Source organism: Fundulus heteroclitus, chromosome 18 (genome assembly GCF_011125445.2).
Source record: "Fundulus heteroclitus isolate FHET01 chromosome 18, MU-UCD_Fhet_4.1, whole genome shotgun sequence".
Taxonomy (NCBI): Eukaryota; Metazoa; Chordata; class Actinopteri; order Cyprinodontiformes; family Fundulidae; genus Fundulus; species Fundulus heteroclitus.
The window spans coordinates 15,017,355-15,031,923 of NC_046378.1; the positions used below are offsets into that span (position 1 = coordinate 15,017,355).

Sequence of the window (14,569 nt, forward strand, 5' to 3'; positions counted from 1 at the left end):
TGTTGCTCCAAAATCTCGCGCCCCCCCCCCCCCCCCCACCCATCCTACCCCTCCTTTCTGCTCCGTTATGCGCCGCATACGGGAGAACATTTTCATAAAACTGAAAGAGGGGAGGGTTAGGTTGCTGCACACCAGCCCGTCCTCCCCTTTTTCTTTAAAAGAAAAGGAACAAATCCATTCTGCCTAATTCGAACCTTGCACAGGGACAGCTCGCGTGGCAGATTGCAGCCTAATTAGTTTAGAGGGAATTTAATTCAATTAACTTTCCACAGCTCCGCGCGCCCCGCCGCTGGGCTGCTTTCAGAGCGCGAGGCCAGAGCTCCAGATCTAATTAGCGTGTTTGGAGAAGCTCTCCTGCGCGCGGCCGTGCCTCGCTCCTCCAGCTGTGCTGCTGCTCCGCTGCGCGTGCGTGTGTGTGTGTGTGTGTACGTGTGTGTGAGTGAGACTGTGGTCTCCCGGGATATGTTTTTTTTTTTTTTTTTCCTTTTTGATCCCAAAAAGGCTGCTTTTTTTTAAGTAACATGCCGGTGTCCATTAGGATAATACAGGTCCGGTGCCGCAGGAGAGATGGACCCAGCATGTTGAATAACCACAGCTGCTCTGCGTCATGTTCCGTCTGATGGATGCGTGTCCAGCTCCACGCCAGACTGGACTCTCTCACTCACACACACACACACACACACACACACACACACACACACACACAAAGACAGGGAGATGAGTTTAATGTGAATGGTCAAAACGTATCTGCTTGGAGAGCGAAAGAAAAAAAATCGCAATTAAATCAAGGTGACCCTTTTTTTTAAGCGTAATTCTTTTTTGGGTCGTTCCAGTTTTAGGTTCGAAATCTTGGGATGAATTGAGCTTTTAACGGGTCTGCTTTCGTATATGGCCCGAGGATGAAATTCATTTTTGCCTCCTGTTCGTATCCCCATTACGCACCGTTGCTGTTTTCGTTTCCTAACCCGTTGAATGTCCGCTTTTTCTTCGCAGTTAAGTCTTTTCGTGAATGGAGATATACGGGTAGTCCTGGAAACGCTCTCCTTTTACATCTAATCTAATTCAACCGCATGGTATTCTTTTTCTCGTCACTGTGGTTGTGATTTCGGTCTAGGCCAACTGATTTATGAAGGCCGAGGATGACCTTTGGTATTTCGTGCTTTTCCCGATTTGGTCGTTTCGTTCCCGAGCTTTCGGGTAAGAAAGGTAATCCACTACCACCGGAAATATTTGCACCGAGTATATCCCATGTCGTACCTCCCAGAGAGAGAGAGATGTAAGTTAGGACAAGTCCAAACGATTATATAAATCTATGCACTTTTGGGATGATTTATTTATTTATTTATATAGTCAAAATTCCCATTAGCACCCATGTTCGTCTTTAACGCGATATAAAGCGAATTTCTATACAGTTGGGAAATGTAGTTTAATGGTTCTAATAATATCTAACAGCGTGCAAGTCTGAGTAAAATAAGACTCAATTGTTGTTGTTTTGTTCGGATGTCATAATCTGTCATATTTCATAAGAGTCAACTGACCCCTTCGGGGAGAGGACCACAATCAATACAAATGTGGTGTGATTGGTTTAACTAATCTTTAGAAAATGCAGTTAAGTTCTTATTTACATCTGATTTGAGAAATGCTGTGACTGTTGGTCATTATTATTCATTAAAATAGTGGAATGTGCAAAAGTTTAAGTAGACAAGTATGCCGTTGTTTACGGAATTAAGATCCTATGGCTACATTGTTTTTATCCAGCTCTTCTAATCCCAGAATAATGACTAAATTACAAGACCTAAACAAATTAGCCATTTTGCACCTTTTATCATCAGTGATTTGATGATGCCATGTCTTTTCTGCAGTCTGCGGCTTCGCCTGTGATGGCTCCGGGTCATTTTGCCCTTTCACCTATCCGTACCATTTCGTTTTCCCTAATTCCACCTGTACTTGAATTATATATATATATATATATATATATATATATATATATATATATATATATATATATATATATATATATATATATATATATGCTGAATAATGCATTTAAACTTAATCTATTTGCTGTCAGCTGTGGTTCTAATCCCCAAAGTTCCACAGCTCTGAGCGACCTCCTGCAAGTAGTGTAAGACTTGCAAGTTGGAGTAACAAACTCACGTTTCATTACTGTAAATTATGAGTAGATTGTTTGTTATTTTAAATACTAAAAGGTTGTCAAATTGGGCACGAAATGTCCCGTTGCAAGGGGGTTTCCTAAACGTTAGGAACGAAACAACCGAATATTCTAGTACGAAATGACGACCTGTCGATGCCCTGCACCCGTCTGTGACGCTTAGATGAACTCCTCAGAAAAAAATTACATAAAATTAATTTATCGGACTAGTCAAAAAAAATCAGTTAGTTGATTTTATAGTTGCTTTAGAAGAGAAGGTTTGAAAACCAACCCGCGGATGCCTCTGTCTCTAAGCCGCATGAGTACTGGTAATTGGGGGGAGGCTGATATGCGGGGACATGCAGGCGGTGCCGCCGGGACCTGCGGGCCACTTCAGCCTTTCCCTCCTCGTCTGTCATCCATCATCGAGGAAATCAAATGCGCGCCGCCAGCCTCCGCTGTCGCTGCTGCTGCTGCTGCTGCTGGAAAAGGCGCAGGCAGATCTGAACGGCGGGATCTGAATTTATTTTATGCGCAATCAAATCCACCTCTGGAGAGAAGCGGGGCGATGACACGACACATTTCTGTGACACTGCAGGCAGTCAGCAGAGCAGGAGAGCCGATTTCAGAGGAGCCCTGCTCAAAAATAAATGATATGTTTACAAATCAGTTGAAATGTTTATTTTTCTCTAACTGGTATCAGAAATGTGCAATATAAAATCAGGAACTGACGCCTAAATATTCAGTGGAAATAGGACGATGGAAACAATGAACCGTGCGTATTTACGCACGGAGAAACTTCATTGTTCAAGCCTAATATGATCGTATTTAATTATGCTGTCATTGTCGCAAAATATGGAAGAGCAATTCAACAACGGGGGAAATTAAAATAAATTATGGAAAAAACTAATTTCATAATAACCGAAATGTATCCAGCCTTAATTAGAATTTGCGTAACAAAATGCAACCAGTCTGATCTGTTCTAAAACGTGGTGCACTGTGCGTAATTAGCTGCCCAATTATTTCAACTAAAACAAAAGTATGTCTCTCTTCTTTAGTTTTAGTTTTCTCTGTTACTTATGTTGCATCTATAACCCTCTCCAGTTTGATTTCACCGCATTCTGGGTATTAATGCTGATCCTTTGCACTTTCATTCCTGCGTTTTTCTGCTCGTTTAACAAATCTCCGCAACAAGAAGGTTAATATCCGCAGAATCAATATCTGCCCGATGTCTGAAGCAGGAAAAACTGCTTTGGGCTCACGGGAGATGTTTTGTTTCTTCAGGTTTCGGTGATGGATGGAGCTAGTCTTCCTCTCTGACTGACAGCTTCACTTGGGGTTTTTAACGACAGGGACACGAACCGGGACGGGCATCCCGCATGGCTTTGTCTCATCCCTCATTTGGCCTTTATCCGCACGTCTCTGTTCCTTCCACATATGCGCGTCTTCATTAGGAGCGCGCAGCCATCCATCATACAGGAGCCTGTCCCAGAGATCTGCCGTCGGGTGGAAGACCATCCCAAACCATTACAGTTGGAGAACTTTGGTAAACGCGCAGCACAATGTGCGCTCCAAAATCAGAGCGGATACAATTAAATATATAATAATGTTGCGAGTAGTTTGATGCCATTCCTCTCAAATCATTTGAAGTTCTGTGGTTTAATAATAAGGTCTGGATCACTAGATCATCTCTTCATGTTAGAGACAGCCTGCACGTTTCCACACGCTGCTTTCCCTAATGGTCAGCGGGGCTATAATCCCTAAAGTCAGGGTTCCTCTCTCAGGGTCCCTCGGGGGTCTCTAGGGGACCATTGTGTCCCTCCTTGTTGACTCAGACGCAATGAATGCCAAAGCTCTCCGTTACTGTTTCCGTCCCATCGGCCCCATGAATGTAAAAGTCCAAAGTTAAAACCTCTGCGGAGGAGAGGTCTCGCCCCCACCCACCCCTGACTGCGCTGCGTGGAGCACTATGGGGCGGATTAGCGGCCTGGAAGGGACCGGTTCCTCCTTTTGAAGGGATTAGTTTGAATGCTTGAAAGCGGTAGAAGCTAGAGTCGCTCCTGGATGCTCTTTTTTTTCCTTTCTTTTTTTATTGATGCGGAGGCGAGTTTAACTTTGAAACTGTTTAAGTTTCTCGGTAAACTCACCTCTGAACCCTGTAGACGGAGACGGAGATGCGCAACAGACGCTTGAGTGAAAGGGGAGAGAAAAAAAACACACTCTGTGTCTTTTTGTTGGATTTCCTGTGGCCTTCTCGCAAAAGTCCACCTGAATCTATTTTTATTTATTTAGCGAAATAAATAGGGCGTGCATTACATTGTGGGTTACAGTGAATTTGTGCTGGAATTACACGCATAATCATCTTGATATCTCTGCCATGCTGGTCTTGATTTATGGCAGGTATCCTGAAATTGAATTCTGCAGAGACGGCAAAAAGGGTTTATAGGCAGAATTTAATTTCAGAACAACTTCCAGGTAAACCCGCCAACCGCCACAGCAGCATTGAGTTCCCATCTACATTGTTTTTGAACAATGTAGCATTTCCCCCCTTTTTGTTGATTTTGTTTTGGCATTTTTTGCGTTTTTTTTTTCTTCAAACCTTTCAAAAACGTTTTGCTTTACTATTTTTGTTTAGCATTTGAAAATGAGATTTGCTCATTAACTTCTATTATTTATTTAGAGTACTCCATTTCACAGCTACTATACCATTATTAATATTGCATTCTCAGGCAATCGCAGAAAAAAAGCCTATTGCTCTCTGACTTACTTTCAGTTATTTATGTTATTTATGCACACCCTATAGGGTGTGCATAAATGCTTTTCCAGCTCAGACAGTAACAACATGAATGATTAAATCAGCTTTGAACTATGACTCCATTCACATAACTATCAACAAATGAAGGTTTAGCTGAGTATATATATGAATTGGGCATTTGTCAAGGTGATCCAAGTGGGGCTGGGGAGCATGCACATGTGCCCTAGCCTGCTGGTTGAATTATATATATATATATATATATATATATATATATATATATATATATATATATATATATATATATATATAAAAAACATCTGGATCAAATGATGCTTCTGAGAACAATATTGGAGTCCCACAAGGTTCTGTCTCAGGATCATTGCTATTTAGCCTCTACATAAATGATGCTTTCCACCACGCATAATGTCAGTGGTATGCTGTGCACCGTTCCGTGCATGTGCGTTTATCCATCTCCAAGACCAAACATTAGCATAGTCTCCAACATTTTTTTTCTGCAGAGGAAACGCTGGTATTAATGGCTACAAATTTAGGTATAATATTTGACCATCAATTAGGTTCAAGCGTTATGTTGAAAAATAAACAGTTACAGAATTAAATGTCATTTGACCAACTTCCGCGAGAAACAACTGAACTTTTATGTCAGCAAGTTTCAAATTCCTTAGTCTTATCAAACATGTATGTGATCATAAGATGAGATCCTGAGATAACATGCAAACAAGCTCTTAAAGTCCATGCCAGAATACCCAGAGCTTACCACTACGTCACCTTTTGAAGAATTAACGACCATTCACACTCTAAATATAACAACACATTGATTCTTCTAATGTATGAAATATTTTATGGTCTAGAACTATCTCTGATGCAAGAATTTGTGAAGCAGAATGCAGACCAGTCAACTGGAGCAGAATGTACAGGAGCTTGCACTGACCCATTTTGGCCAAAATACAATCTAATGTGGAGCATATCATACATGAAACCTGTATGGTTAATTTTTTTTCACCAACAGTTTAAAAAAAAAAAAAAAACTTAAGCGAATGGTCAATGACAAACCAAAACTACCCTAATGTTATGATATAACCATGTAATTGTAATTATTATTATTTAGTATAAGATTAAATGTAGCTACTGGCTATAATCTGATACATTTTCAGATATCTTGTAAATACTTATAGCAGAACCCTGCTTCCCTGTTTTAATAAAATATACTTGAAATGTAAGCAGTTGTATAAGTAAGTTTGCTTGCATCCACAAAAGGCCAGCTAAAGGCTTTACACTTTTACTTATCATCCATCTGTCACCACGGCACCAATATATATTTCATTATGTGTTATTGTTTGTGTGATGTGCATATAAAACCCTTAAACTTAATAGTTTGGTCATAGGTCAACTGTAAAATAAATCACAATAAAACAAGTTTGTCACAAAATGTGTTTGTTTGACCCTCCAAATATTCCCTTTATGTTATTTACTAAATACATGGCAGCAAATAAGTTGTGAAGACAAATTTAGTTACTGTTCTGTCCAGGTGGTCATGTCCAGAGCTCAATGTCAGTCAGAATCAGCAGAGTGTTGAAGGAGAGGCCAGTCAATTACACTTACAAGCACACAAAAAATAATCTTTTAATGACTGAATAATTTGAAGTTACAGTGTGTATAAAATGTGTCTCAGATACAGGGAGGTGAAATGATTAACACAATTAGACGATTAAATTCTTCTTATTGACATAGTAATCCCCATACGTTCCTTTATTTGATTTCGACTGGTAATCTGTCAGTTCTTAAAATCCACATTGTTAAAATTTAGAATAGTTCCATTAAATATACTATGCAGAAACCCTTTGAAGCAAATATTATTCTAATATGTAAGAATTTTTAACTTTTGACGTCTGTAGTCTGTGTGAGAAGCGAAACGCTCCTGCAGCTCCCACTGCTGGCCTGGAGGTCTCATTAGCAGCAGCTTGGTTTGCATATGTCTTTGCTCCACTCAGTTTACAACTCAAGATTTTAGCATTACAATTATAGTTCCTTTTAAACGTTATTTTAAAGCCCATTTTTTTCATACAAGAGGAAGATTTTTTTAGCTGCTCCAAACAGCGGATAGAAATGAGGAACGGGAGCCTTTCCTCCTCATCCATGCTCCGACTCTCACCAACCGCACAACAGTCGCTGTAAACAGATCTTATTATAACTTAAGTGAACATGGAGTTGCGAATGCACGCATGCGCGCGCGCGCGCGTGTCAATTTAATGCCATTAAGGAGCATCATCATGCAGCCTCTGGTCAAGCAGAGATAAGAGCGCGTACGTTTGAGCCTTTTATGACATTTTACGCGCGGGCACGCAGGCCAAACTCAATTAATCGCTCCCGTACGCACAAAACGTAATTTTGGTTTGTGGATCATATTATTCGGTGAAATTTACCCTCTAATAAAATGCCTGTTAATTTCACCAAGAGCGCACACAAAGCAGGGAAAGGGAGAGTTTAAAAAAAAAAGGAGCGTCGAGTATATTTTTGGAAAGCATTTGAGCGACTTCGATGCCTCCCGGTTTCAGAGCCTCTGTGTGTGACGGAGGGGCCGCGTGGGATATGACTTATCACATTGTATGACACCGTACAATAAACTTAAACCAATTTATGGCGCGTCAATGCGTTTATGGTTAGCCCGTCGCACCGCGCCGCGCCGCGCCGCGCTCGCTCGTCTCCGCAGCCCGCTGCAAGTTCCTCCCCGTCTCTCCGGTCCGATACATCAAACTGACGCGCACTCTGGTGACACGTCGGTAAAAAAGTGATCGGAATCAAATCAGAGCTTTTAATCTCGCCAATCACCGTCACATCTGGACGTTTCCCCTCACATAAAGACTCGAGTGGAAGAGCTGCGGCTGCCTCTGCGCATCAGCTGGAGACGCAGTGGCGCTGTACTGACCGGCTTTAGGAGGATCGCGCGGGGCCTGCTTCTGCAACACCCTCACAGGAGTCATGCGTAGCTACAGGAAAAATAATTATAATGTTCATATTTTTATAATATTACATAAACGACTATAATAGGAAAAAAATACCCTCTATTTAAAATATGTACAAAATACAAATATACAATTTGCTGTGATGGATTTCCCTTTCAAATGGGCGACTTTTTTAATAAAATAGTATCGTTTTAAGAAACACACCCTTAAAGGTTTTAAATGAAACGCTTATGGATAAATTCAGATTTTAACGTCTTGGCTCAAAAGCCGAACTTCCAGCTATGGATGATAAATAAATTGTAAATAAACTGAATTGAATTTGACTGCTCCACAATACAATTAGGCTTCAACTGGGATGTATCCAACCCAACTTGAATCTGCCCCTGTGATTGGACGGTACTGAGCTGATCTTATATTTCCTGGAAGTGAATTGAACGTGTTTGTGTTCTAAAGTGCTCATTTGTTGAACTGACGCTATATAGACGAATAAATTGATTGATTAATTAAGCGAAATCAACGTGATTCCAGGGAAACACGAGAGTGATGTTCATTTCTCGTCACATCTGGGCTGAGCTGGAAAAGTGAACTCCGGCGTCCGATAATGGAAGCACGCGCTTTGCACCAGATTTGAACGGGGAGGAAGGAGACAGCAGACTGGCGGCTTAACTCATGCCGTGGACCGCGTGGGCGGTGCAACGAGCTCTGGTGGGATGGAGAAGAGGGGGTGGAGGGGCAGTCCGTTTCCACGCTCACTCACTGGTGGCATTGTCATGGAAACAAGACCACCGCTTCGCTATTGTCTCGCGCCCTACCGAGTTTATTATAAGCGCCGCGCGAGCCGCAGCGCGCTGTCAAACGGAGCGCACCGCGGAGAGGAGAGGACCGCTGAAGACGCGCACAGACAGAGGGGAGCGAAGAAGGAGAGAGAGTGCCGAGAAACTATCTGGATTATCCAGGGGGGACCCGTCCAGACAGAGAGATACGCGTAAAAGAGAGTTTGGGAGAGAAAAACGCAACTCCGACGAACCGTCACCCCCAAGAAACAAGCAGCAGCTGCGTAAAAGCCGCGGACCGGTGTCTGCACCGGCTCACCTCCATGTATAAGATGGATTACTCCTACCTGAACTCCTACGACTCCTGCATGGCGGCCATGGAAGCGTCGGCCTACGCGGACTTCAGCTCCTGCAGCCAGGCCAGCTCCTTCCAGTACAACCCGATCCGGAGCGGGCCGTTCTCCAACCCGGGCTGCACGCCGCTGAGCACGGCCAGCTGCACGCTGGGAGCCCTGCGAGAGCATCAGCCCACACCGTACTCCTCTGGTAGGACACGGCTAACGTCTAACTCTGCTCCAAAATCTGCAGGACTTCTTATTAACAGTTTTTTTTATTATTTTTTTTTTTAAGCCAGGAAGTAAAAAGATGCATTTGTTTTCCTTTTCCTTTTGTTTTTTTTTATCTATGGCAAAAAGAAAAAAGACCAAATTGTAAACTGAAATCTGTCAGCTTTCAAATCATGACACGAAAATATGCATTTTTGTTTATCATATTAATTATTCTGTGTTTAGCCCAATTAGGCTATATCATAAAAGGTTTGCAAGAGTAATGATACAATATAATGTTTTGCACAGTTATATAACAAACAGGATCAAATGTTTAAAAACCAAGGGTATTTATCCAATTTTCTGGCTATGGAAATTCGTTGTGTCTGCGTATTATTATTATTATTGTTGTTATTATTTAAAACGCTTGGTATAAACCAAAATAATATTACGCACTGCATCTGAATAAAGAATATCGGACGCATTTGTGATATTAAACACTCACCATTCTCTCAAATCTGTTAAATTACGTAATTTCCATCCGATCTCCATAAACATTTGCTAAATTTAATTAAATAATTTTTTTGCTAAATTAAATAAAATCCATTTTTGTTGAGACAATAAACGAATAATGTAGGCACAATCTTGTATCCTGTATTTTCAGATAATTACGCTAAGTATGTTTTAAATTAGAAAATGTTAATTTTTTATTTAAAATTTTTTTTTGATAGTTAAAATTGTCCTAGAACATTACGAGGGCCGCTGCGTTTTTACGCACCAACTTTCCCGCGCATTGAAATTCCGATCATATGCAATTTATTTGTTCCAGCTAGAAAACATATATATATACTTTTTCCCCCCCTTTCAGTCCCTTACAAATTCTTCTCGGACCCTTCTGGACTAAACGAGAAGAGGAAGCAGCGGCGCATCCGGACCACCTTCACCAGCTCCCAGCTGAAGGAGCTGGAGCGGGTCTTCGCCGAGACGCACTACCCGGACATCTACACCCGAGAGGAGCTGGCTCTGAAGATAGACCTGACCGAGGCCCGGGTGCAGGTGCGCGGATCCGGCTTTTCTTCTTCTTGTCTCCTGCACAGGGGCGTCTCCAGACAGTTTTTTTTAAATGGGTGGCCAGATTGGGGCCACTAATGATTCTGGGCGGGACGGACCCCAAAAACGATGACACTTATTAGGAGTTTCATGATAAATGAACAAATGTTGGGTCACACTGAGACATGGTTTCCTATCTTCATTTAATTTAAATAATTTTATGCACAAAGGTGTCTGGTCTGGGGGGTGGGAGGGGAGGGGAGGGGGGGTTGTCCCGTGGCCTCTTCTGGTCCCCCGTCTTGCATGCCCATCTGTTTTCATCCATCAGTCCTGAAGGTTCCTGTTTGTGCCTACAGGTGTGGTTCCAGAACAGGCGTGCCAAATTCCGCAAGCAGGAGCGGGCGGCCAACGCCAAGGCCAACAGCTCTGGTGGCAACTCTGGCAGCAGCAGCAGCTCTGGGGGCAAGAAGGGCGGAGAAACGAGATCTTCGTCCGATGACGATGAGTCCAAAGAGTCCACCTGCAGCCCGACGCCCGACAGCACCGCTTCCTTGCCCGGCTCGGCCAACGGGAACCTCGGGAGCCCCGCTAGCCTTAGCCCCAGCCCGGCCCCCGCCAACAGCGGCTACACCAACGCCTCCAGCTCCCCGGTCCTCCAGGGCCTGAAGCCGCCCAGCTGGTCCAGCCTGGGGCCGTCCAACCCGGCGGTGGCCCAGCCGGCTGCTCAGACTCAGGAGATTCTGAAGGCCTGGCAGCCAGCGGACAGTATGACCGGGCCCTTCGCTGGAGTCCTGTCCTCCTTCCATAGAAAACCCAATCCTGCCATCAAGACAAATCTGTTCTGAGGCGGAGAGAGGGAGGAGAAGACAAGGACCGATGTGGAACAGATAAAAGCTTCAAACTTTTTTTTTTTTTTTTTAGTGGAGAATCAAAAACATGCCCATCATGTTCTGGCCAGAGCTCAGATAATACCAGATCTGCTAGTTCAAGCATGTCACGCAGCTAAACAGAACCGACCCGGATGTGGACAGATTCCTGTGACTCTACTTTCCACCTGACTTTGATCCTTTCTAGGACCAGACCAGAAAGACTCTCTCTATTTAATGGTATTGAACTCCAACAGTACAGGCCCTCAAACCGTCAGCCCCAGATCCTTGCATCTTCTCCGTATTCGTTGCATACTCACATTCCCAAACTCTCTGCAGCGGCTCCATGAAGTATGGAGGTCAGGTACGAGCTAAAAGCAGAAAGCCAAACATCTCTGATCTCTGCTGAGGAAACAAAGCAAACCTTTACCCTCAAGCACAACTAGATACACAGACTTTTTTTGTTTCTGGAATTGCCCCCAAATCCGTTTGCCAAGCGGAGCGGGGCGGGTGGGAGAGAGGAAGGGGGGGCCTGGAAATCCAATTAGAGCTGTGTGGTTGGGAGCAGACACCTCCCCAGATCAGCTCATTCTCTCCTCCGTATGTTAAACGTTGAATCCTGACCTGTAAGAAAACAAGTGGCCACTTTGTTAAAGCTCCCGGTTTAAGCCATACCGCACATCCACAGAGCCGAGCGCATCCTGCAGACGTTTGGGGTCCAACTGATCCGTTCTGCCGCTGGTGAAGTCATGCAAACGGTCCCTCACCGACCCAACGCCACAGACAGAAGAGATCGCTTCCCCTTCATCAGCTTCTCAGACTGAAGCAGGATTACTGGCTCTAAACATACACAAAGCGTCCCGTTTTGACCCTTAACGGCGCGGCCTTGGCCTCGTTGATGCAAACCTGCTGGCAAAACGGTTTCCTCAGAATAAAAAAAAACAAAAACATGTATTTATTAATATTTTTCACATGTCTTTGAGTGGCTGTAAATTCTGTAGATAGTAATATAAATATTAGATAGTTGTCCCACCCTCTTTTTTTTGTTTTTGTTTGTTTGTTTGTTTTGCTTTACAGATCTACTTCACTGCAGGGCCTCTGTCTCACAGGAACGTGTGGAGCTCTGGTGAATGAGAAGTTATAGCACTACTCTGAATATTCAAATAAATCTACATTATGAAGGCACTACGCGACACAGCTCATGATCTGGTTTGTGGTGTTTTTGCATTACATTAGACTGAACAAATATCTGTGCAGTGGGGGCAAGACGAAAAATAAAAAAAACATAAAGGTTAAGCATATCAAATAAGGAGAAATATTAGATTTTAATTGAAAAATAAAATAAAATAAAACAATAAGGTGAACAATTTACATTAAATTAATACAACCAATGGACAGGTCTACATAAAAAAACCCGAATGGAGTGCAGGAGGCGAACAATAACACAGGTGAGTTTCTATTCCACACAGACAAATATAAACTCTCACATAACTGAGAACACTGGAAGGATTTGACACGTTTAAATGACATATGTTGGGGTTTGGCTGTTTGGGGTACAAAGAAAACTGGGGAGAAAAATAAAAAATAAAACAAAACTGGAAATCATTCCCCCCCCCCAAAGAAAAGGTCCGATTCAGATTCAATTTCTATGTCTGAACGCTCAGTTAGAGTTTTCCATTCCAACCTTTTTTTCATTGCAAGGTGATAATAAGACCGTAAATACTTTAGTGTGATCCTATAAATATAATTGTATAAAGCATCACTTAAAAGGAAATCATGGGCAAACCGCTGGCTGAAGAGTTAAAAACTTTCCGTGTTGCCATAATCAGGGCCCAGCGTTGGGGAAACAGCACCACCTGCTGGTTAACTTGGGATACAAACCCAAACCCAGCAATGCGCGCAAGAAAATGGCCCTAAAATACAGAAACGTCTCGAAGTTATGACAACAAAAAACATAAAATCAGCTCTATATCTAATCATGGTACGACAAAAAAACGACATTGCGATGGCTTCTGAAATCTGAACTTGCAAATCTCCGACGCCATGTCAACCAATTCCCTGAACGCTGTGGCATTTGAGACAGATGAAATGAAACGAGTAAAAATGTGACACACAAGCTACACGGACACAGGCTCAGAAATTTTAAATTTAGCGGCTTAAAAAGATGTAATATTCAGTCTCACCAGACCTTGGTGCAGCATTCGATGACCTCGAGTGTGTGTGTGTGTGTGTGTGCGCGTGGAACTTTATAGCCTTCCTTCCCCAGTTATACAGAAAATGTTCGGTACTTGCACATCAACTCTGTCAAGTCTGGGGGTAAACATCGTAATAAGCTTTTCCCACCATTTCAAAATGTCAGTATCAGTTGTGCAAGAACAGTGGGGGAGATAAATGCACAGTTCCAGCTCCAAATGTAGCTGAGAATTCCCTTTATAATAATAAGAATTAAACGTATAATTATAAATACATGCAGAGACACCGATGTGAATCAAATCAACCGTGGCACAGACATGAATACAAAAAATACAAGATCTGACAAAACAAAGAAAGCTCAGATCGTTTGAGATTGAAAAAGCTAGCTTCATTTGTCGCTACATCCTGTTCGCCCCAATCACAGAGCCAACAAGCAGCTCCTCTAAAGCTCCGATTTCCCAAAAAATAAGACTTTGAAAGTCTCAAATCTGCCCACTTTTAATGGATCCTCGTCCAGAATCCAACTCCCAGGGGGGTTTAAAAAAAAAAAAAAAAAAAAAAAAAAAAAAAAAAAAAAAGGAAATCGGCTTTAATGTCTCTAAGCTACAGGTCAGATCTGACGTCACAGCACAGACTGCACCGCCCCCCCCCAAGCATCAGATCTACCTATATGACCGTGTAAAAAATAACGTTCTTATTGCATTTACAGCAAGGGGTTCTGTAGTGATGCTCGAAGGACTGAAACGATTAAATAAGGCCACATCTCTAACAACAACAACAACAACAACAACAACACACATACAGTACAAATGAAAGAGGACGTCGGGTCAGCAAGTGTTCTTGAAAGTACAAATGGAGTGCAATTTTCTCTGAGAAGGCACTGCCTGGCACCAGTTAGCAGGTTCCAGCTTGAGTCGGGTCGGGTTGGTTCAGCGGAGATCCGGGCTTTTTGGGAGCCGGTGTGGCCCCGCGCCGGCTCAGACAGGTCAAAGACCAGTTTGCTGCAGTTTATTTCTGCTGCTGCTGCTGCTGCTGCTGTCTGAGGCTCTCCAGCAGCATCTGCTTGTGGGCCGGATCCAGCACTCCAGCCTCCTCCAGGTCCTCTTCTGTGATGTCACTGGAAAGGAAAACAAAAAACAAAGAAAAGGTCAAAAGGGGGAAATAAATGAAAACTGAGGATCAAAATTACACATACAGGGTCAGATATATATACTACACCCTAAAAAAATAAATAACATGTGGACAAGTGTCCCA

General features: G+C 42.8%; 2 protein-coding genes across 2 annotated transcripts in view; one reads left to right on the forward strand and one right to left on the reverse strand.

Moving 5' to 3' along the window:
* The first annotated feature begins 8,637 nt into the window (after nt 1–8,637).
* phox2a (paired like homeobox 2A) lies at nt 8,638–12,324 on the forward strand. Its single transcript, XM_012859325.3, has 3 exons — nt 8,638–9,207; nt 10,075–10,262; nt 10,613–12,324. The coding sequence occupies exons 1-3, from the start codon at nt 8,985–8,987 to the stop codon at nt 11,099–11,101; spliced, it is 900 nt and encodes a 299-aa protein (XP_012714779.2). The 5' UTR covers nt 8,638–8,984; the 3' UTR covers nt 11,102–12,324.
* A 104-nt stretch (nt 12,325–12,428) lies between these two features.
* inppl1a (inositol polyphosphate phosphatase-like 1a) overlaps nt 12,429–14,569 on the reverse strand; it is a 52,819-nt gene continuing 50,678 nt past the window's right edge. The window contains exon 27 of the mRNA XM_012859374.3: nt 12,429–14,432. Within this exon, the coding sequence (XP_012714828.2) occupies nt 14,324–14,432 (109 nt within the window). The 3' untranslated portion in view covers nt 12,429–14,323. The remainder of the gene's footprint in view (nt 14,433–14,569) is intronic.

Bases quoted from the DNA above. Each gene is read 5' to 3' on its own strand.
- phox2a (XM_012859325.3), top strand. From the start codon at position 8,985: ATGTATAAGATGGATTACTCCTACCTGAACTCCTACGACTCCTGCATG. The intron at 9,208-10,074 runs GTAGGACACGGC...CCCCCCTTTCAG, and splicing joins GCCCACACCGTACTCCTCTG to TCCCTTACAAATTCTTCTCG. The intron at 10,263-10,612 runs GTGCGCGGATCC...TTGTGCCTACAG, and splicing joins TGACCGAGGCCCGGGTGCAG to GTGTGGTTCCAGAACAGGCG.